Below are 24,684 nucleotides of genomic sequence, written 5' to 3'. Positions count from 1 at the left end.
ATCCATTATTATTTATATGATTTATATTTATATTATTTTATATGAGTTCTATGTGGTCTAAGAATTTGGGCTGATATTAAAACTGGCACATAATCACTGGTAATTTTCCTCTCTCACAGAGGAGAGCTATAACTTTTTTTACACTATTCTGTAAACCTCTTCTAAAATCAATACTTCACAGTTGGAAATAGTATCATTTTCTTTTTTAAAAAAATCAAAAGGCTTTTCTGATGTTTTTGCTCATGGAAAAGTGTTTTTTAATCTGGAGGCCTCAGGTATAAGGTATGAGATTCTTCAAAAGGCATATTTCCAGTGGAAAATTCCTCCATAAAATGTTTAATAAGAGGTTTTGTTAAATTCAAGGAGTTTTAGTAAATGTTTATGGAATTTAAGTTTTTTCTAAAATATTTGTTTTTTCTAAAATGTATTTTCCACATTATTCAAGATCAGTTTGTGATGGAGAAAATCTCAAAGTTAATAGCAAATTTTATTGGTGAAAAGGAAATATATATTTTGTAGAAAAATGACACAGAAATGATCATTTGTGATCCTGATCTAGATCAGACATTAATTTACTGTTGTTTATTTAAAAGAAGAAAATCCCAAACAAGATTATTGATCTAAAACCATATATATTTTTACTGGAGTTCCATGTAAATTTAGAAGTTTGCAATAATGATAGCATAATAAATTACTGGTGAGAATTATTGGTGGCACATAGAGGTAAAGACTAGGAATTGCAAGGTTTTTTAACATAACAAAAATGAGAAAAAGAACTTGTAAGATTATTGGTATTTTGCATAAGGATGAGGATGTTTATTAGCTAAATTAAAGAATTTGCTGGCTGAGTGTCGGACATAAAAAAAGAAAACATCTATAATTTTTCCCCTAGTTCGATTCTCTTTAGACCATACTTGGTCCTTCGCTGTTATAGTTAATCATTGTTTTTCTCCAGCCAAATATTGGTTGAAATAAATTAGATATCATTTAAATATAATAATAAGATATTATATAAATATAATAATTACAATTATTATATTTAATGTAATAATGACAATACTGACATGGATCACAAAAAGTAGGAGTATGGAATAAGATATAAAATTCATTAAAAATGCTTTAAAGTCCACCAAAATTGTTTTTCTTTTATCCTCATAAAAATATGTAACAGATCTGATCTCAGTGTGGCATTTTGGGGTCTTCTGCTATAATTAAATAGGCAGCACATAAATATAATAAATATATAAATAAATTAAATCTGAATTCTGTATTTAGTATTATAACCTGAATATAATGCCAGCTTGTGAGTGATAGCAGAGTACACAAGCATGAATCCGTATTTTGTTTATTTATTTCTGCGATTTCTTAAAACAAAGAAAGCAGCTCATTTCCTCTTCTGTCCTCGTTGCAGTAGAGATGGAAGTGAAAAATAAACTCTGAGTTTCCAGGATAGTTATCTGAAGCAAGCAATCTAGCTGACATGGAAGTAAACAAGTCTAAAGCTAGGCCTTCCATGATTGTCTCCTAGGTCTTTCTCACTAATTAACATTAGGAAAATGCTACCGAGTAATGCTTATATGGTGAGTAGAACTATTCTCGTCTGAATCCAGCTGCTGTTATATTAAACTATACTAAGAAACAAAACTAAAGAAAATGATGCATTAATAGGGGTATCTATTAATAGGGGTATCCTATAAACTGCTGTTGTTTTCTGCCTGCTTTTAAATTACAGTTAGTCCTTGACTTATGACTGGCCGCTTAACAACTCAGGTAGCCCTTGACTTATGACTGGCTGCTTAACAAGTATTTAAAATTATGACAGAAGTAACAAAAGCTACTTACAATTCATCCTCAAAATTGCCACATATATATCAATAGCATTTAGACGTAAATACCGCTTCACAGTGCTTTAGGAATAGGAATAGGAATAGGAATAAGTTTATTTATAGGCCGCCCTTTTCCCTGAGGGGACTCAGGGCGGCTAACAACTTATATGGGAGGGGGGTACATACAGTAACATATAACATAACACGTAATTAAAAGAATAACAACATTCATTCAGCATTCGGGTGGGGGCGAATCAAATCTTTACCCCCAGGCCTGACGGGATAGCCAGTTCTTGAGGGCTGCGCGGAAGGTCTGAAGGGTGGTGAGGGTACGAATCTCCATGGGGAGATCGTTCCAAAGGGTCGGAGCTGCTACTGAAAAGGCTCTCCTCCGCGTAGTGGCCAGCCGGCACTGGCTGGCAGATGGCGCTCGGAGGAGGCCTAATCTGTGAGATCTGATAGGTCTCGAGGAGGTAATTGGCAGGAGGCGGTCTCTCAAGTACCCAGATCCACTACCATGAAGGGCTTTATGGGTGGTAAGAAGCACCTTGAAGCGCACACGGAGATCAACAGGTAGCCAGCACAGCTCGCGGAGGATAGGTGTTATGTGGGCGAACCGAGGTGCACCCACAATCACTCGCGCGGCCGCATTCTGGACTAGCTGAAGCCGCCGGATGCTCTTCAAGGGCAGCCCCATGTAGAGCACGTTGCAGTATTCCAGCCTAGAGGTCACAAGGGCGCGAGTGACTGTTGTGAGAGCCTCCTGATTCAGGTAGGGTCGCAACTGGCGCACCAGGCGAACCTGGGCGAATGCCCCCCTGGTCACAGCCGACAGGTGGTAATCAAAGGTCAGCTGTGGATCCAGGAGGACTCCCAAGTTGCGAACCCTGTCTGAGGGGTGTAAAATTTGGCCCCCCAGCCTGAGCGATGGAACACTAACCAAATTATTGGGAGGGAAACACAACAGCCACTCGGTCTTTTCCGGGTTGAGTACAAGCTTGTTAGCCCTCATCCAGTCCCTGACAGCCTCAAGACCCTGGTTCATCACGTCCACCGCTTCATTGAGTTGGCACGGGGCGGACAGATACAGCTGCGTATTGTCCGCATATTGATGGTATCTTATCCCGTGCCTCCGAATGATCTCACCCAGCGGTTTCATGTAGATGTTAAATAGTATGGGGGACAGAACCGACCCCTGCGGCACCCCATATGTTAGGGGCCTCGTGGTCGATCTCTGTCCCCCGACCAACACCGACTGCGACCTGTCCGAGAGGTAGGAGGAGAACCACTGCAAAACAGTGCCTCCCACCCCCACCTCCCGCAGTCGTCGCAGAAGGATACCATGGTCGATGGTATCGAAAGCCGCCGAGAGGTCAAGAAGAACCAAGATGGAGGCGTGGCCTCCATCCCTGGCTCTCCAGAGATCATCGGTCAATGCGACCAAAGCGGTTTCTGTGCTGTAACCAGGTCTAAAGCCGGACTGGAAGGGGTCAAGGTAATCTGCTTCCTCCAAGGACCGCTGAAGCTGGTAGGCCACCACCTTCTCAACAACCTTCCCAATAAAGGGGAGGTTGGAGACTGGACGGTAATTGTTAAGTACGGCTGGATCCAAAGATGGTTTCTTCAGGAGGGGTCTCACCACCGCTGTTTTAAGTGTGGCGGGGAAGTGCCCCTCCCGAAGCGAGGCGGTAATAACCGCTTGGATCCAGCTCCGTGTCACCTCCCTGCTGTTAGCAACCAGCCAGGAGGGACACGGGTCCAGTACACAGGTGGAGGCACTCACAGCCCTCATGGCCTTGTCCACGTCCCCGGGGGTAACATCCTGAAACTCAACCCAGCGATGGTCTGCCAAATCATCCACTCGTGCCTCGGCTGGATCTGCAAAGGTGGAGTCCAAATCCGACCGAAACCGAGCAACTTTGTCCGCCAAGAACTGGGCATAATCTTCAGCCCTACCCTGCAAGGGGTCCCCCATATCCCTCTTATTTAAGAGGGAACGGGTTATCCTAAACAGGGCGGCTGGACGGGACTCGGCGGACGCAACCAAGGAGGCAATATATGATCTTTTTGTTGCCCTAAGTGCCCTGATGTATTCCTTGGTGCAAGTTGTTAAAAGTGCTCGGTTCGATTCGGATTTATCGGACCTCCACAGGTGCTCTAGGCGTCTCCTTCGGTGTTTCCTCTCCCGGAGCTCCTCGCTAAACCAAGGAGGCCTCCGGGATCCACCACCTCGGAGTGGCCGTAGTGGCGCAATCCGGTCCAGGGACTCCGATGCTGCCGAGTGCCAGGCAGCAACCAGAGTCTCTACTGGACTGTGGGCAAGAGTATCAGGAATAACCCCAAGCTCCGTCTGGAACCTCAAAGGGTCCATAAGTCGCCTGGGGCAGAACCACTTGGTCGGTTCCTCCTCCCTACAGTGGGGGTTTGGTCTCCGGAACTCAAGCCTCAGTAGGCAGTGGTCTGACCACGACAGGGGTATGATCTCATTACCCCTCAGACCAAGATCACAAGTCCACTGCTCCGAGAGGAATACGAGGTCGAGCGTGTGACCCGCTGAGTGGGTTGGGCCCCGAATTACCTGGGTCAAGCCCATGGCTGTCATGGAGGCCATGAACTCCTGCGCCCCATCAGAGTGTTCACCGAGCGTAGGCAAATTGAAATCCCCCAGGACCATAAACCTGGGGAACTCAATTGCTAGCTCGGCTACCAACTCGAGGAGCGAGGGGAGGGCTGCTGCAACGCAGTTGGGAGGCAGGTACGTTAACAGCAGGCCCACTTGACCCTTGAGGTCCAACTTCACCAGCAGGGACTCACACCCGACAAGCTCCGGAGCAGGGATCCTACGAGGTACTAAAGACTCCCGAATAACAATAGCCACACCCCCACCCCTTCCCTGAGCTCTCGGCTGATGAAGCACCTGAAATCCTTCTGGGCACATCTCTACGAGGGGGACTCCTCCCTCCGGGCCCAGCCAGGTTTCAGTAATACACGCCAGGTCTGCCCCCTCGTCTAAAATTAAGTCCCGGACGAGGGGAGCTTTGTGAACTACAGACCTGGCGTTTAGCGACAACAGCCGGAGACCAGGGTCCTTATTACTCGCGCCATCTGGCCTCGGAGTGGGACTCATAGGGCCAGAAGGAGGGATCTCTATAACGTAGCGAGCCCTCCTTCCCCGGTAATGGCCAGCCCTAAAGTCCCCGCCATATCTGCCCCTCCCCGTTACGACCGTAATGCTCCGACCCACTCCCGTGTCCGTGGTCCCCCCCAACCACACCTATAGCTCCCGCATTCCCTGCCAGGCCCTCCGAATCAGACACATTCATTCGTTCACTCAACCAATCCCCACGTAATTGTTAAAAAACATAAAATACAGCAAAATAGGGCAATAAAAGTGGGCACATTCACACAATCATGCGCATCTTCCAAACATATCCCAAACAAAGGAAGAAAGAAGACAAGAGAAGAAAAAGAATAGAAAGAAAAATTGCGCTAAAAATTAAAAATTAAGGTGCGAAACCGGCCAAGGCTGAATAGTTCTTAGCGTTCAGAATGGCTGAAGACCAGCTATAACCCGGGCGGGGTTTACGGGGGAATAAGTTGAGTCCTCCTCTTAAAGGCCAGAAAAGTCCAAGATAGTTGGGAGCAAACAGGTGACTTTTTCCATAAGTTGTGTTCCGGATAGAGCCCCCAAGACAATGATGGAAAATAATAGTAATCAAAGTAGATGTCAAAAGCAGCTGTACCAACAGGCCGAAAGGTCCAAAGTCCACAGTTGGAGGCGGCCAGGTGATGGAGTGCCTCAATAGGGGGATGCCAGGAATCCAGCAAGAGAGCACCAGGGGAGAGTCAGATGGTAGAGATGACAAAATAAAGGGAGTAGTCTCCATAGTCGTTAGAATAATATAAGGGAGGGGTAGGCGCCTGGGGGGGGGCGTAGCAGCGGCGCCAGGGCCTGCTAGACAATCCCCTCTGTTGGTATCCAGGGTAGCTGCCCTCTCCCTGACACGACAGTTCCCACTTTAACTCCCGGTTCAATTCAATCCATAAAAGGACTATTTGATCTCTCACCCAGTAAATCAAGATGTAAATCACCGGCCTCGTTAACACTATCGGGCCCAAGTAAGCTTGTAAGAAATCCAGGGGCTCCTTCAGGCTCCTCTCAGTTGTAAATAACAAAACCAAAAGCTTGGAGAAGGCCAGGGAAAGGCTGGGATGTGTCCAGATCGTCGCCAGCTGATAAAGCGATGGGGGGGGCCTCCGGGAGGAACGCAGCGGCGGCGGGCAAAGCAAACGAAGCCAGTCGCCAGGTCTCCTCAGTGCCACCCGAATTCAGCCACCCCCTCTCCAGCACCACTATCCACCAAAAATCCGAATTCGGGGCTTCTCCCGGTCGAGAGCTCTGCACAAAGTCAAAAGACGCTGAGCGCGTTGAAAACCGCCGGGGAGCAGCGCCGTCAGCATGCCGCCATTTCCTCTATCATTAGAGAGTCAGAGGACTACCAGGGGCAATCGTACACCCTGGGAGCCGTTCGGAGAGCCGCAACCCTCCGACAGCCTCCCATTCATGACCCCCGAATTACCCTCTACCTTTAAGATTCCCTCTCGCATCTGTTCTGACCAGGCTCGGTGATGTTTCCAGTGTTTTTCCGTCCACCTAGTCGGAGCGAGGAAGGAATAGCAGCCATTCGTGGTTCGCACATTTACATCCCTCTCTAAGCAATTTACAGAGGCAGCATATTGCACCCAACAATCTGGGTCCTCATTTTACCAATCTCTGAAGGTTGGAAGGCTGAGTCAATTTTCAGCCACTCAGAATCAAACCCTTGGAGTGAGCAATGAGTAACCCTGCACCCACTGTGCACCACGGTGCTATATACCCCACAATCACATGATTGCATAATGGGCTCTTGATAACCAGCTTGCATTTATGATTGTTGCACACCCCACAATCACATAACCACAATTTGCAACAATTTTTGCTGTTTTCCAGCAGAAAATGGCAAAAAAAAAATCTATTTAATAAGCTGGATTTATTTAATGATCACATGGCTCACTTAACTTACTCTACCGCTGTCATAAAAACAGTCATAAAATGAAGTATTATCATTTGGTGCCTCAACTTAGCCATCGCAATGACTTACGACTAATTCTCCACTGTGGTCATAAGTCAAGGACTATCTGTAGTACAATATGACCATATGAACTCCTGAAGATTTAATTTCTGTTTATCCAAGTAAGGACAATTTTCTTTCTTAACTCTGTTGAGAATATTACAAGCTTCTAATAATTTCTCGCAGTAAGATTACATTTAAACCTAGGTTAACCTTGTGTGTACAGTATTTTGCTATTGGAGTCCATGTTATATCCTTGATGCTGTCTGCTTCAAAATTACAAATGATTTTGAGAAAGATCATCTTTGTACCTAAATACCACTTTCACAGGGACTAGTGCAGGCTATTTGGGAATTTGGCTATTCCCAAATTCTAAATGTTAGAAATGTGTGATATTTTCTAATAGTGGCCTTATTTAAAGTAGGCTTTAATGCCTGAATCTTGTACCTGCCAACTATACCTCAGGAATGAATAGGAGCTGGAGGGCATTGCATTGGAGAAGCTTGCTGTGTATATAAAATTCAGCAGTTGCCTATGTATCTGTGCAGTGCTTGAACTTGATATCGTGAGTCATCCTTTCCTGCAAAGAATTAATAAACGTCTGTGGTGTATTAGATGCATGATGTAAGAGTAAACATCTCCAACAGATGCCTCATGTATTAAATCACTACACATTTGCTGACTTGGGAGACTGCTCAGCCTGGACTTTTAACAGTACCCAACTCTTTCCTATCATCACAATACATTTCTGGCTTTCAGCTGGTGAAAACAAACAAGGGAAGACATGGATAGTGATTGTTTCTCTCCCAGGTAGTTGACAATTTTTGTGGCTTGCCATATGTTGATCCTACTTAACATTTCTATCCTCGATAGGAGCGGACAGCATCAGAGGACTCTCTTGAGTCTCTTACACTGCCTGCTTTGTGTGTGTTTTCCCCCCCACTACTTCAGGAGAGGCAGTCGGTTAAAAAAAAATCTGCTGCTGAAGAGAGCCAATTTTCCCTGCTTCCTAATAAGGCTATAATTTCCAATCCCATCCACCCATTAAAAATTGTAAGAAGTCCCATATGATGACCAGATAATTCTGGGCATTCACATTTTGCAGAGGCTTCCTCTTTGCAGATGCCTGCAAAACAGTCCAGCTAAGAGAAAAGAAAAAGTTGTTTTCCCTTAATAGGATATTTTTTGTAAATATATTTATTTGCTTTAAAATGATTTGAGGTAAGCACTTTTGACTGCAGAAAAGAATCATTAAGGTCTATTAGGTTCAGAATATTTAGCTCAGTAATGAAATTAAATATAATTGTATATTCTTTGAGACTCTTGTGTCCTGCGGTTAAAGAGGATAGGAAAAGATGTATAAAAAGCTCAAACCGTGCCATTCTGGTACTTAACCTATTATCGTTGTAAATATAAATAAAACGATCCTGCTCAAGGGGCTTTTCTCCAGAAGCAGGCAACCTTATCTGTAGGCTACAGTATTTTTGTCACCGAAAGGCCATAAGATAGTGGCAGAGGTGATGCAATAAGCCAGCCCTATAGTGGTATGTGAAAGAGAGGTTTACCAAAAATGGGAACAATAAGCCTACTAATTGGTTTAATGCAGCTGTTTTTCTTCTTTCTTTACTGAATAGAAGATTGTGCCATTGTTATATAAAAATGAGTGGAAATGTCTGTGCGTCTTATACTCCGAATATTGCGGTGGGGGGAGGGGGATTTGTATGGCGCCGATCAGCTGTTCTAGAACGGGCGGCGATGGCGAATGGGCTGCAGCAAAAAGGCAGCGGTGAATGGGCCAGATGGATACCGGATGGATGCTGGGAGGCAGAGGCAGATTTTTTCCCCCTTGTTTTCCTCCCCAAAAGATAGATGTGTCTTATAGTCCAAAAAATACTCTATATTTTCAGACAAATGCAAACAAAATAAAAAGACCTCTTTATATAGTGTCGAAGCACCTAGCATTGGAAATTGAACAGGACAAAAGGAATTAAAATACAGGCAGAAAATGATTTTTTTTCTTCATTTTCACAGAAAACAGCATTCCATTCTGCTCAGACCATGCTGCCATTAAGCATTCTAAACTCCAACCCCGGCACTTGGAAATCAGAAGGGATTATTTTGTATAAGAAATAATAATAAAAGTAAAATTGTATATACAGTCCTAAGCTCCTTACTTAAAAATAAACATTAAAGTTAAATGATTATTTAAAAAGTAAATATTCTGAAGTAGTTTGCATTAGCTTGAAAAAATTGAGATCAAAAAGGGATTTTTTTTCAACACAAACAATAACTCAAAATGGCACTTTACAGATATAAAGATTAGCTACAATTTTAACTTTAGAGAAATAATTCTATATCCACTTATCTTGGGGTAAATCTTATTTTGCATATTTGGGCTTCTGCATAAAAATGTACTGTGCTGGAGAATTGTATGAAGAAAATTTGAAAAAGAAGTGTTGAAAGATGGAAAATATATGATTATTGGATACAATGCAGAAAATTGAGATGATATAGAAATAGAGATATTTTCCTGATAATAATTCACAATCCCTCATATGGTTTGGTTTAGCTTTCATTTCATTTATTTGGATGTCAGCCTATATGATTTCATCTTACAGAGTGGGAAACAAACATCCTCTTCCTAGATCAGGAGTGTCTAACCTTGGCAACTTTAAGATCCATGGACTTCAACTCCCAGAATTCCCTAGCCAAGTTTTTTAAATCCACAGGTCTTAAAGTTGCCTTGGAGCCTAAAGCCATCTTCGTTAGAATTACTTCCAACAAAGTCACTTGAATCGGGTGAAGCAAAAAATATATATTTTATTTTCCATCCACAATTCTCACAAAGGTTTTGCTGTGCTACATGTTTCAGAAAATAAGCCATTCCATTCCAACCACGTGTGATGTGTTTCAGGAAACAGCATATTACATTCAGCAGCAGACAGCGTGACGAGTGCAGTACAGAAAGCAAGCCAGGCTTTGAATGAGCGTGGTGAAAGATTAGGTCGAACTGAAGAAAAGACAGAGGATATGAAAAACAGTGCTCAGAAGTTTGCAGAAACTGCACACAAGGTATTCCTTTATGTTTTCATTATCATATTTATTCCTTCTTTTTCTGTTGTACAAACACTCATGAATCAAATAACATTCAATTTAAAACAATACTATCGGTATGAATCAGGTTGCAAGGAGATAATATGGATGTGAAATATTTTCAAATATTGTCTTTATTTTTTTCTTATAATTACAGAGAATGACAATTTTATAAAAGAGCTGTGATAGATTCAAGGTCCAACTATTAACTAAGTTGGCACTGAAGGAAATACAACATTGTATTAGATATTGCTCCCTCAGTGTTAAGATCAGCTGATGTGGCCCAACATCAAATCAAAATGCTTTTAAGAATGTCCACCTTGACGCAAAATACAATTGAGCCTATGGATTCATTGAATCTATTCTTACATGCAGTTGTCATCTGAAAATTGATGGGCTCTTGGATATAAAGTTGTCCTATTTCAAATGAGAATTTAACCTGAATCCCATTGGGTATCTCAGCAGCTGTCTGCTCTAAGAAAAACTGATTGCTGTTGAACATGCTTTGTTTTAAGAAAATGTATCCACTCTTTTTATATGTCATTTAAGTGGCCACTCATATAATCCTGAAATTCCTCAGAGAACACTTTAAAAGTCACTGCTTCATAATACATAATAAGAATCCTAAGGAATGGGACAATAACGATAGCGGTTTATAGACTTTATGAAATACTGAGAACATTTTTATAGAGTAACTTAAATTATGGATAGGTCAGGGTTTACTGTGCTGTTTTATAGCATTCTTCTTCATTTCACTTACTGTTAGGTTGTTTTCTATGCTGCATTCAAGTAGAATATTATAAGCTACAACCCAGGAACTCCACTGATCAAAGAAAATGTCTTTTATTATGATTCTAGATTGCCCCTTCTTTTAGGATCCCCTTGGCATCAGAGATTGCCACTATAAGATAATTATTTTGATTACAATCAATTAAAAAACAGCATCTTCCTGCTGTTTTCATTGCCTAAAGCTGACAGAGTGTTAGAATTATTTAAAACAATTCTTGCATCTCATATTACTATGAAGAACGTATCTAACAGTGCTTACAAATATCAAGCATTTCTTTTCACTGCATTATATTTTCATAGAATCATAAAGTTGGAAGATATCTCAATGAAAATCTATTTCAACTCATGCGTAGTGCAGGATCCAGTAAAGCATCTCTCACTGTCTCCAGGTTTGAAAATCTGTAGCAATAGAGACTTACCATCATACGCAGTTGGCAGATCATATACGCAGGACAATAACTCATTTGATTTGCAGCCACCCCAGATACCTAGAGTCCTTTGATACTCATTACTACCAAGCCAGATTTTCCCTATCCTATATTTATGCATTACATTTTTGCCACTCTGATATATAACATTGCATTTCTGCCTTTAAGAATATAAGCAGTGCCGGGGGCGGCGCTTGATGTCGCAACGGCACGGCATACTATCTTGGGTCTCCAGGATTGCTGTTGATATCTCTGTTTCTGGACGATCCTTTTGGACCTAAACTGTTCTGAAGGAACAGTGATAGAGAAGAGCATGTCCTGCTGATCTCAGAGGCAGCGCAAACAGAAACAGAAGCTATGCAGGAGTGTGTCAAATTGGTGAGAAAAAAATTTATTATTAGAGAAGGGAAAACCCAAAAGAATTGGAATTTAAAATAAAATTGAAGACAGAATGAAAACAAGCAGCGAATCAACTCTGGTCCAAGACGATCGTGTTATCTTTTCTACCTTAACTTTATTTGTTTTCTATGGATGGACTCTTTACAAATGCCTCTTACTTTTAAACTGGATTGGTCTCTTTTTCTTTCTTCTTCCTCTATACTTTCTCCATTTTTGGTATTCGTGGATTAAAAGCTTCTTCTCTCGTAAGGCTGGGATGCAGCATAATTTTTTCAGGTTTTTTTTTTTCTCTCAGGCAGAGCGTCAGAAACAGATGGGAAAGAGGTAACACTGCCATCTAGTGTCTGGAGGCTTGGCAATATCTGATAAAGCTATAAGCTTTGTTTACTGAAAGGCACAGTGGAAAACGTTTTGTTGATACAGGTGTTCCTTTGAAGGAAAGAGAAAGCTTTGATTTGAAAAACTCCACTGAATTTGTTTGACCTAAAAAGTCTCGGATGTTTTGGCAGTGTTTATAACCTGGAAAATAGCACAACGTGAAGAAGAAAAGGCACTAACTTTGCAAAGAATTTTCTTAGAAATTCAAAAAGTTTTAATAATTACAGAGAGAATTGAAGAGATTTGAAATTATAGATCAAAATACAAAAAATATGGGGACAGCGATGAAGTTTGAGCGCTGAAAAAATAATAGAGACATATGAAAGTGATAAGAAAATTGTTGACACTGACAGCAAACTGAAGTGGAGGGAAATGACAGGTGTGAAATACAGAAAGGAGAAATTGATGAACCAGATCTTCATTTTGGATGTCAGAAAATAGATGAAGAAAGGAGAGAAAATTTGGCAGAAATAATGAGAGTAATCTTGGCAAAAGCACTAATAACAAAAGTGAAGCTGATAAACAGAGCAGATAAAGGGTTTCGAATTCTTACAATGAACAACAAGTTCTTAAGAGAAATCCACATAAGACTTATCAAGAAAACATTTAGAATACAGACTTTACAAATGGCAAGAGATATTGGACTACACTATCTCTGGAAGGATACAGGATGATGAAATGAAATGTCACAATAAATTTTAGTTAAATGTAGTTAAATTTTGAGTGCTATGTATAACGTAATAATAGCTAGAGTCAAATAAATGATTAATAATGATAACAAAGCATTTATATATACTGGATTGATAATATGAAATTTTATACAATACTGTAAGTGAGGATATGGAGATGATGTTGAAAAGCCTTTTTATAAAAGATAAACAATTCTATATAGAATAGATTAGAAAGACATATTATAGGATGATTTCAGGATAATGTAATAAAATGTTATAATATAAATTTACTTCAAATTTAGTATGCCTTATGTTGAAAGGATGTAATAATAGCTGGGCTGAATGGATGCTTAATAAGTATAACAATTTGTATACATGTATATTAGATGATACTAATAATGGAGAAAAAACATTGAATTGGAAACTATAAGAGAATGTTATCAATGCTAAAATGATTGAATGACTTAGAATAGGAGGAAGCATAGTAACAATGTATATAAAGATATCTTGATTGTCAATATGTGAATTTTGATAAAATTCAAGTGATCCCTGGCCTATTTAGTACAGGAGTCTGTTTTCACCATAGCCAACTACCTGCACAAAAGTACCCAACAGTTTCCTCACAGAGGCTATCACACTTCCATCAGGGCTAATAACCACTGATTCCCATGATTTCCATGAATAGATCCAACTCATTTTTGAAGCCAGCCAAGCTGGTAGTAAGTGCCATATCTTATAGTACTAAATTCCAAAGTTGAATTATATATTATGTAAATTCCATCCTAATTCATTCCAACCCACTGTTCAAACCTATGTAGATTAGTTTGCATCTTTACTTTGTGTTCTAAAGTATTAACTATTCCTTCCAGCATTGTGCTATTGGCATCATCCATTTATCTTCATCTTTAATTATAATATACAGAGCCTAGGTCAGGTATGTGTGGTATTCTGCTTGATAATTCCATCCAAGATGAAGTGAAGGCATTAACAAGCACTTATTGGGGGTAGTCATTCAGCTAACTCTGAGTCATATAACACAAGTAGAAGCTAACCCATATTTTACAGTTTTACTAAGGACGGTATCATTAAGGTGCTCTTTGGAGGCTTTCCTGAGATCCAGGTACACTATTTCTGGGGTAATTTCAGCCATTAACCAAGAAAGAGATAAGGTTAATCTGCAATTTCTTTGCAACAAGCCTTTGCTGTCTCTTGCTTGATAACTTCTTCAAAGGTTTTGTGTAGTCTTCAAATCTATAGTTTCCTAACTTCTCTTTTCTCTTTTTAAAAATAAGAATATTTGCTCTCTTCCAGACTTCTTGGGCTATATGAGTCCTCTAGGAACTGTCAAACCTACCAAGAGTCACTCTGCTCTGCTAGTTCCTTTAGTAATATATTTCTAACATATTCTCAGGACTCAATTTTTCCTTTCTTTGATCTTGCATATAAAATTGATTCTTAGAACAGACATTATTGAAGAGTCTATTGGTCTTATAAAATGTCAGAGTAACCAGCCAATGTAAGGCTGTAAACCAAGATGGTGAACTGAGGATGAGTCAGTAGGGTTACTACCATTTAAGAAGCTGTCTTTATAAGAGAAGCCATGTGAGGGCATCTCCCTCTCCTAGTGTATCTTTCTTGTCGTGCATCTGATTTTCTCTACCTCTGTAACATAGCTGAGTGGTAAGGAATTTATTTACCAATGTGTATGTTTGTCTATAGTTGTATATAAACCACTATTAATTATCTAAAGGTGCTGTGTGCTGTGTTTTGCTCCTGGGTTTATCTCATAGTACTAGTCACACTGCCAAAAATGACATAAAACTTCATAAAATGGAATAGTATTAATTAAAATTTCCTGTCCTCAATGGGAATATCTCCCTTGACACCCGAAGCAGTAAACGAGGAAGTAAAGGAGAAGAAAAAGAGATCCTCGATGAATAAGTGCTATGCTTTTCTTGAATCTTTAATATTTACAGCCAAAACTGAATCATAAACATCAGTGATGAGCTGACAGCTCCTTAAGCAATATGGCATGTGTTTAGATGGCTAGAGATAGAATTGGCATTCACTGGCAAATGTCAACATTTTATTAATAGAATTAACATAATGAAAAAGTAGCCAATTTTCAAAGTGTGTCACTTTATATTCTTCAAGCATTTAAAATTACTGCTTATTCGTGTAACAAAATATAGTGGGTAAATTGAATCCTGCTGGAATGCAAGATGATGGGTTGGTTTTTCCTATATAGCCCTTATGTCCTTATACTTTATATTTCATTGCCTTGTGTCACATGCCAGGAAAATCAGGAAGCCCAGTCAGTTCAAATGAATGCAAAGGTTTATTGCAAGCTTAAGCTTTCTACAAGAATCTGTACTACTAACAGCCAAAGCAAATTGGCAATAGATAAAGAGTCTGTGGAATTCAAAGTGGGCCGGGCTTAGATCTCTTGTGGGCAGGAAGAGATTCAAGATTATGCATTTGATCCGTCCCTCGGGCTCAGCCTCTCCTACATTCTGTGTGATAACGCCACCCTTTCAGAGAAGAAAAGACCTATCTATGACTATCTTCTCTAGTTTCTTAGTTTAATTATAAGTTTTACTCGTTTCAGTCTTCCCACTCTTTACCCCCATAGGATTTTCTTCTTAAGCACTTAAGAGAAGAACCGAACTATACCTTTGCATTAGCAGAAGCAGTTTCAGCTACCAGAATGGGACATAATTTTGCCCTTTCTTCTACCTTTTTTTTAAAATATCATGAGTGGAAAGTTTTTTGGGAGAGTTCTGAATTCATCTGGGCAGAAGTAAAGAAAAATCCTATTGAATTAATGGAAATGTGACATATAGCGTAACACAGATTCAACATGTAACCCAATTAATTTTGTTGTTTCTAACCAATAATCAGATTTGACATATTTTAACTTTTCCCCATATTGTTGGTTTCTTCACTAGGCAATTGTTCTTGCATGCATTCTTTGATAGGTTCACTCAGATATATCAAAATACATGTCAGTACTATTATCTGGATGCTCCCATAGTTATATTAATTGCAATGCAAATCATAAAACACTTTGAAGTAACACCAAATGTCAGTTATTATGTTTGAATAACCATAATTAAAACAGAAGTAGAAATTGCTTGGGTGACTGTTCTGACCCCTCTGGTCCCACACCAACACACACTCCGAGCCAAAGCTAAGTTACAGTTGCATTTAATTAACAGACACACAGGTCCTTGGCAGCAAACCAACACAGACAAGCTTGGGCAGCAATCCAGCACAGATAAGCCGTGGCAGCAACCCAGCCTGCCAAGCTCACAATAATGTTCTCCGACATTAGTTCCTGTGTTGACTTCTGCAAAAGGGGCGTGTGCACAAGCAGTCCTTTTATAGTCTGGAGAGGAGCCTAATGACCACCAGCTGAGTGCAATTACCTCCTGTAATCGCGTAATTGTTTCTTACGCCTATTAGCTCTCCAGTGCTGGGCATATAGGAACAACTCCCTTGGCTCCTCCCCACTGCTGACGTCCAGATCACACTACCTTGTCTCCTCCACACCTGGTCCAAGGCTCAGGCGCTTCCTGGTGGCCAACCAGCCTCTCTGTGCCCTGCTCGGAGTCGGAACCCTGTCCAGGGTCTTCCACATCCTCCAAAGCCGACTCATAGGGCCCCTTGCTGTCGGAGTCTGGTGGCAGCTCCAACGGCTTCTGCTGGGCCACAACAGGTGACTATAGATAGTAAAGAATAGTTGTGGTTATTCAGTCGCTAAGTTGTATCTGACTCTTCACAACCCCTTGAACCATAGCACATCAGGCTCCTCTGTCCTTCACTGTCTCCCAAAGTTTGTTCAGATTCATGTTCATTGGGTTGATGATGTTATCTAACCATCTTATCTTCTGCCATCTCCTCCTTTTGTCTTCAGTTCTTTTCAACATCAAGGTCTTTTCCAGTGAGTCTTCTCTTGTCATTAGATGGCCAAAGTATCTGAGCTTCAGCATCTGTCCTTCCAAAGAACAGTCAGGGTTGGTTTCCTTTGGAATTGACTGATATGGTCTTTCAGTTCAAGGGACTCTTAAGAGTTTTCTCCACACCACAATTCAAAAGCATCAATTTCTTCAGGACTTAACCTTCATTGTATTATGATCCAACTTCACACCCATACATTACTACCAGGAAAACCATAGCTTTAACTATATGGACTTTTGTGAGCAAGGTGATGTCTCTGCTTTTTAGTAATCTGTCTATGATTGCTTTCTTTCCAAGGAATAAGTATCTTTTAATTTCATGGCTTCTGTCACCATGTGGTTATAATACTGATATAAAATATATTCACAACAGAAATACACAATTACAAAACAAGATTGTTGTTTCCAAACACTTATTTGCTTCCTGTAATTATATTTCCTATAATTTAATTATAGATATGTATTGAAGAAAAACATTCAAGATCTCCAAATACTTTAGAACATTTTTGAGATGCAGATTATTTGAGACACATCACACAATTGATAATTAAAATAACAGAGTTAGGCTTTTCCTAGTTCATTTTACAATCACAGAATATGATGATGGAAGAGGAGGAGCAGGAGCAGGAGGAGCGGCAGCAGGAGGAGGAGGAGGAAAAAAAGAAAAGAAAGAAAGAAAGAAAATCCATTTTAGATCAACTTGATGTCTAACTAGTGTGCAGGCTTGTGGCATGAAAACTATAGGAGAAATACATGTGAACAGGATTCAACATATGCCTGTATCTTATACCGTGTTAGAGAATTCTATGGGCAAAATTAGTAATCATCAGACACAAAGATCAAGCTGCAACTTTCCCCGAAATTTGTGGTAGGAATCTTACAATACAAGTCTTTTTCCTATTTGTGTATATTTCTGTGTCTGCCTGCCTGCCTGCCTGTCATTCGTGTGTGTGTGAGAGAGGATGTGTGTATGTGCATGGGTGTGCTGTATATTTGTACTGCCTTACCAATCTGCCTGGGAAAGAAGTTCTTGAAATTAAATTATTTCCATATTATGGTCTGGCATTACTTGGCTTAATGAACATTTACAAGAATAATTTTATTTTGTATTTGAGTTTTTCTATAACTAAGAACCTAAATGATATTTTAAAAAGAAAAAAGAAAAGAAAAAATATATTCCAATGCTTCATTCTTTTCTACCTCCTACCTGCTTCTGATGAAAAAAAAAAACCACCTAATTATTCCCGCTCTTGCTTACTTTTGAACACTTTAAAATGACTTCAGAATCACTGTTGCAAAAGTCAATTATTTATACAAATTATTGGCTTGTATGTGGATGAAATATTTATCTGTGAAGTGCCTGAAAGTAAACTTACTCTATACTGGAAAAAGACGCTGAGCATTTATGTTATTTTTTCTAAATTAAAAAAAGAATATGAGTAAGATAATTATTTTAATACTGTAGTCTATTAAAAAGCCTTGCTTCAAATGAAATGGCAAAAATGCTATGAGACATCCTTGACTCCTAATCGCATTCTTTAAATGTTGTAATGAGATCTTAGATTGCTTTGTGCTAGATGGCTGCATGTCAAGTTAATTTTGCAGTTAAGCAGGGGAGATGTGGTGAGACATATTTCCTGGCACCTCTCAAGAATAAGCTGTGCTGTGTGGATCTAAAATAACCAGATCCCTTGCCAATATAACTGAAGCTGATAATTGAAAGATGCAGCTGTTTACTTGCCATCTACGCTGGTATTTCAAATATTCTCCAAATAAAAGAAAAGAAAAATATTGTGGTAGATGGGTATGGCTCTTCTTTAGCCTTCAAATGACCCAATTACATTATCAAACACCTGAAATTGGAGCGAACTGGACAAAAATTATTGACTTCACTTACTGCAAGTAAATGCAAGTATTAATATCTGATAATTCCAGGAATTGATACAATGATTCTGCTTTAAAGACATATACCAGGCAACACAGTTAATACTGAATTAGATGGAAAAATGTATTATATACAGCTCTGGTAATTATAAGAAGCCTCCCTTCAGCTTGTAGTGTTACTTTGAAAAGACTCCAAGCCTATTCTCAAGGCCAAATATTAAAATATGTGAACACTGTGTATTATTTCCATCACTACTGCTTGCAACACTGACAGCTAAGAGTTTATCCGTGTTTTGGATTCTTTGGGTGACTTCATTCAGAAAATCCTCCAAAGGATAGTTTGGGAAAATGTGATTATGACAAATGTTTTTTTTTTTTTAATCTTTCCTTGCACCCAAAGGATTGAATCAGAGTTAACAGAATTGGAAGAGACCTTGGAGGTCTTCTAGTCCAACCCCCTACTCAAGCAGGAGAACCTATACCATTTCAGACAAATGGCTGTTCAAACTCTTCTTAAAAACCTCCAGTGTTGGAGCACCCACAACTTCTAGAAGCCATTCCTCTGATTAATTGTCTGTCAGGAAATTTATCCTTAGTTCTAGTTTGGTTCCCTCCTTGATTAGTTTCCATCCATTGCTTTTGCTCTGCTTTCAGGTGCTTTGGAGAATATGTTGACACCTCCACCACTTCTTAATGGCAGCCCCTTACTTATTGGAACACTGATATCATGTCATCCCTAGTCTTCGTTAAACTAGACATATCAAATTCTTGCAACCGTTATTCTTTATTTCTTATATGACTCAATCTGGTACCCTGAAGCATCCTGATCTTGAAACTATGGTTTGTACTAAGTTTGCATCATAGAGTTAGATATAGTTTGATCAGCTCTTTGCTTGTATAAGAGAGAAGAGAAAATACACTTTCTTGCTTCAGTATAGTGTTTCTTTAAGTTAGAATTGGCTGTAAAATAACTAGAAGCCAATGTGTTTTTAAACAGCACTTGAGATGTTATAATTCAGTATTGGTTAGCACTAATATTATTTCTTTCTTTATCCTAATTAATTTTCAGCAGGTTGGAACTGCCATTCAAACAGAATACAGATAGTCCTTGACTTATGACCACAATTGAGCCCAAAATTTCTGTTGCTAACTGAAACATTTGTTAAGGGAATTTTATGATCTATCTTGCCATGATTGTTAAGTAAATTACTGCAATTGTTCAGTTACTTTGTTAAGTGAATCTGGTTTCTCCATTGACTTTGCTTGTGAAAAGGTTACAGAAGGTGATCACATGACCCCGGGACACTGCAACCATCATAAATATGAGTCACTTGCCAAGCATCTGAATTTTGATTACGTGACCTTGGGGATGCTGCAAAGGTTGTAAGTGTGAAAAACGGTCATAAGTCACTTTTTTCAATGATATAACTTCGGGCACAAAATGAATGTAACATTACATCAAATGTTGTAAGTCGAGGACTACCTATAAACCAAACTTAGATCCCTTCTTTTTTTTTCAATAACATCAGCTCTTAATATAATAGGCAGTATAAGTACAGACTTCCCACAACAAGAAAAAGTTTAACTTTCATTACAGTTTCTGCAGACACAATGCTATTTTGCTTTCTATTTTCATTATTTTCAAATCCTAAGAAATCAGAGTTGTGGCCAAAATTGCAGAAAAGTATCTTAACATGGTCTCTTCTTTTTCCCCTCTGCAGCTTGCCATGAAACACAAGTGTTGAAAATGACGGTGTGGAGATCTTTCTGAATGGAACTGCAAAAATAGGATTGCCCATTTTTAGTGAAAATGCAAGTCTGTCTCTTTTCCAACAATTTGGTAATCAGTTCCAATTATCATGTAGGAAATTAGTATTCCTACTTTTTCTATTGCTAGGCCATTCAGTGTCTGTCTTTTTTTAATATTTAAAATGAGATGGTGTTAATATGTAAATTGGACCAAAGGATATACTAAACTGCACTGAAATGCAAGAATCTATTGTTCCCAATATTGTGTAGGAATACAGTATTGTAGCTGCAGGAAAGGTGATCAAGTGACAGTGAAATTCAGTAATTGTTATAAAATGGTTTCTTAGAGCAAATTTTGAAGTAAACGTGTTCATAACTTATGAAGTGTTCATAACTTCTATCACAGGGCAACAAAACTAGGTTGCTATGAAAAACAGCTTGACTTCTCAGTTCTACCATTTTTAGTCAGCTTATTTTGCACATTTCATCACTAACATGGTAAATTTCAATTTGAATTGTCCATCATGTTGTCAACACTATTTTTTTCCTTATGGTCTGAGTTTATTTTAATGTTACCAAAAACACATTAGAAATGTTAAGGAAAGGCTAATTAAATTGATAAATATGTCAATATTTTATCTGGAATCTAACTCTTACCTTTTTTAAATGGAACAAAATGTCCTTCTAAATAAACATTATATTGAAACTGCTTCAAGAATTAATACATGCACAAGCACTATTGTAAGTGTTTTGAATTCTTCTATTGATAAGCATGCTTCAAATTTATTGCTCAAAGTAAGACTTGCTAGAGTTTTCCTAAATAGTGTAATCTGGACCTATGAAGAGCATATAGAAGTACTTCAGTCTATTTGCAGTCATTGGATCATATTCATTCATTATAATTAACATTATTTATAATAAAATACACATTTCCACTTTTCATTTTATAAAACGCAAAGTTTTCTTATTTGCAAAAAAATATATCCTTTAAAACAGATTTTTACATGCATTGAAGCCTTCTGGCTTATTCCTGGTTTTCATCCTTCCAATGCTAGTCTGGAGAACTGAATTGAACATTCAGTCTAGATAGTTATGTCAGATTTGTCAGCACGCAATAATTGGAGTGGTAATGTAGAACCATTAACTTCCAAATTTTGGCTGGGGGAAAGGAGCTGATTAGGAAGCTTTTTCTCCTGTTAGCACTGAATTTATGTCTGACCTAAAATGAAAAATGCACAAACTGCTTAAACAGCCCCATAATGAATCTATAAAATTCTGGGTAGAATCATGGGCATGCATAGCCCATTACAAAAAACTCCTAAAAGCTTGAAATTTACAGTGTTTGAAATTCAAATGTCTAGGTCAAAAGAAAAAGAAAAAGAAACCCTTACACCTACAGGGTTTAATATTTGGGTGACAATGAGAAAAGCAATATAAGGCAGTCTAGGGATATTTTGAATGGAGTGATAATTCTTATGGAAAGTCACTTTTATATTCTCTCATGTTTGTATAATTATGAACCAAGAGGGAAAAACAGTATAGGTAAAGAATTAAATCATTATGGAGAAAAGGCATCCAGTTAACTGCGTATTGTATGTCATCATAATGTAAACATTTTATAGGCTCTATTTATTTTTATGGGTAATTTACTGACTGATAGCCCAGGTTTGACAGCTGCATGGACTTCCATCAATATGGTCTCTATAGCATACTGTGGGCTACATTCGATTATAAGTTTACATAGAAGTTATTTTTATTTCCTTTGTTAAATCATTTTAATGTATTATCATTATTTATTTTGCACATTTTTTAAAAAAAGTTCATCTCAGTTGATGAAACTGGCTTTTTGTCAATGCAGGGATTTTTTTTCACATGCCAAAAAATAAAATTCTCAAGTCATTTCATCGACTTGATACATTCAGAAACTAAAACCTAATTTCTGTTTCTACTACTAAGTAAATTTAAGTTACGTGATGTTTTCTTAGGATAATTAGAAACAAGTGTGCTTATACTGAAAATAAATGTGATTGTATTAAAAAATGTCCTCCTGGAAAATTGATGTAATAGTCAATTATAGTGTTAGATATTTGTGTACATAAATTATACAGTAATATTTCATATTAAAATGTATTTGTAAAAAGTAGCAAGATCAATAGTTTCATTATCACCTTTTTAAAGTTCTGCAAAGAATAAAAAATCAGAAGTTATTAAGATAGTCATACCTGCCTCATGCTGTTGCTAGCAACATGTTGTAAGTTAATGTGAAAATATTTAACAGAATTGCTCTCTTAATGAGTGAACCTAACCTTTATTTTAATATGCCAAAATTGTCAATATTTTCTGTTGTCCTGAAGCTTAATTTTTTGCTACTCTAAAATAAATGAAGGTACTTTGCTCCATTGCTATATTTCACAGACATTATGTTTGTCATTTAAAGTTTTAGCCATTAATTGAAATATACTTTAGTATCAATGATAGACAACCTTAAGACAGTATATAATTCCCATACCTATTTTTGTAGCCATCTAGAAGGACCCCCTACCTTTTAAAATCACTTTTGATCATCTCCCAAGTTGAGTTTTAAAATAGATGTATTAATGCTTTGGGAGGCTCTTGTACTACTTCCGTATTCACTCTCTCCCAGGACTACCATCCTCCCCATTTGAAAAAGGGCTGAACATTTCTTCTCACAGACTCTGCTGTTGTCCCCGCACAACTATCACATTCCCTGTGGCCCTCAGATGCCAGGAAACAGATACAGCTCTAAGAAAGTGGAGAAAACTAATCCTTATCTATATTATTGAAGAGGTAGGAAGGGTGTACATTATAGCTACACATGTTGAATCCACATGCATTCATTTTTTTGGCTTACATTCTTTTGGGAAAAGACAGCTTTAATGAGTTATATATGAAAGCATATCTTGACTGCATATGTTATCATTACTGCTAGATCTCATTGCCATAATTTACCTGGTTTCAAGTAGGTTCAAATTCATAATGAACGAAACGTTATGACGTGTTGGCTGATTCAGCTTTTTCTTTGCCTTAGATCCAATAGAGCCAAGATTTCTGTCTGTGGTTACTAAACAAATAGTGTGATCCCGTCTCAACATTTCTTATTTAAAGTGGGCATGGACCATCAACCTGGACCTCTAAATTATATCTTTGGACCATGTGCAAAAGTGATTCTCTTCAGCTTTTCATGGCTTACACTCTGTGCATAGGCTAAAATGTCACCATTTTATTTTACCTGCATAGTATATAGAAGGCAACTTATACGAGGGCCTGCAAACACGTTAAATGCAAACTGAGGCATAGCTGCACCTCAGCAAACATATCATATGTGCAAATAGCCTATGTGTTTTTATGTTGTGCACATGTTTATATACTTGCATACCATATAGCTTTTCTAAGTTTCATCTGTCCCATTTAGAGGTTGCCTCTTGTGGAATCTTAGCTTTAATCCCTTCCTTCCTTCCTTCTGGCAGAAGTGCCTAATAAAATATTAACATATTAAAGGCCCATAAGGAATCAGCCACTCAAACTGAAGATTTCATGGCTCAACTTATTGTATATATGCCTTAACAAAATGATTTACACAACCCTGGCCATGGGTTTTAATCATTACTTCAGAAAGATGACTGACTATGAAGAATGTAATTATATCCTGTGGCCTGATAATGTGTGCAGTTTCTTGTAGAACAACTTCGTTGTTCAGCATTGTCATATCTTGCTTTGCTTTGTTGAGAATTATTTTGTTTTGTTTTTATCTGTATTGTAAATATTCACTTTGCTAAAAATATTATTTAGCCATATGTTGCAGGCACATTATTAAGTTGTTTCAGCCATATACTCTCTCAAAAGTTAAAAACACTGTAGCTATAATTATTCCCAGGACCTACATCACATTGCTGAAGGTTGAGAATGAATTGCCATCCCTCTGAAGGTTGAGAATGAATTGCCGTCCCTCTCTTAGCCTAGGACTATCTGGACTCATGAATTAAGATGCTGGTTGTATACAATTTATATTTTGGCAACATTAGAATTTATTATATGCAATATTTTGGTTTTCATTGTACTGTATGTAATTCATATCAAATTGTACAGTTACAATTCAGTTTTCATAATAAATATTTTATTAAGTATGTGAATGTTGAATTTTACTTATAAATGTGTGATGAAATTTGTTTAAATTGTGAACTGGATAATTGGGGGAAATAGCAATTATAAATTATACAGTACATTGCAATCATCCACAAAAACAACTTTCTAGGCTGAAGGTCACACCTGGCTTTTGAATGTCATGATAGGACACGTTCCCAAGTTTTGATAGTCTTGGTAGGAAGAAAGCTACAGTTAAATATAAAATTAAATCAAAATATAGTTTATGTAATTTC

The 24,684-nt window shown here is 38.5% G+C and overlaps 1 protein-coding gene across 3 annotated transcripts in view; it reads left to right on the top strand.

Annotated features, from left to right (window-relative positions):
* STXBP6 (syntaxin binding protein 6) overlaps window positions 1-24,432 on the top strand; it is a 109,804-nt gene extending 85,372 nt beyond the window's left edge. Inside the window, exons 5-7 of one of the 3 annotated variants that reach the window (XR_004256429.1) lie at window positions 9,852-10,009; window positions 20,260-20,378; window positions 23,337-24,432. Coding sequence is in view for 1 of the 3 variants with exons in the window: in XM_032230110.1 (XP_032086001.1) it covers window positions 9,852-10,009; window positions 20,260-20,283 (182 nt within the window). In the remaining 2 variants the exon portion in view is untranslated. Of the gene's footprint in view, window positions 1-9,851; window positions 10,010-20,259 lie in introns of all 3 variants that reach the window. The other 2 variants (XR_004256428.1, XM_032230110.1) reach the window with 2 other exon arrangements.
* Window positions 24,433-24,684: the final 252 nt, after the last annotated feature.

The sequence above is a fragment of the Thamnophis elegans genome, chromosome 1 (assembly GCF_009769535.1).
Source record: "Thamnophis elegans isolate rThaEle1 chromosome 1, rThaEle1.pri, whole genome shotgun sequence".
Taxonomy (NCBI): Eukaryota; Metazoa; Chordata; class Lepidosauria; order Squamata; family Colubridae; genus Thamnophis; species Thamnophis elegans.
The sequence above is the reverse complement of the archived record's forward strand: the minus strand, read 5'-3'. Positions and strand labels throughout refer to the sequence as shown.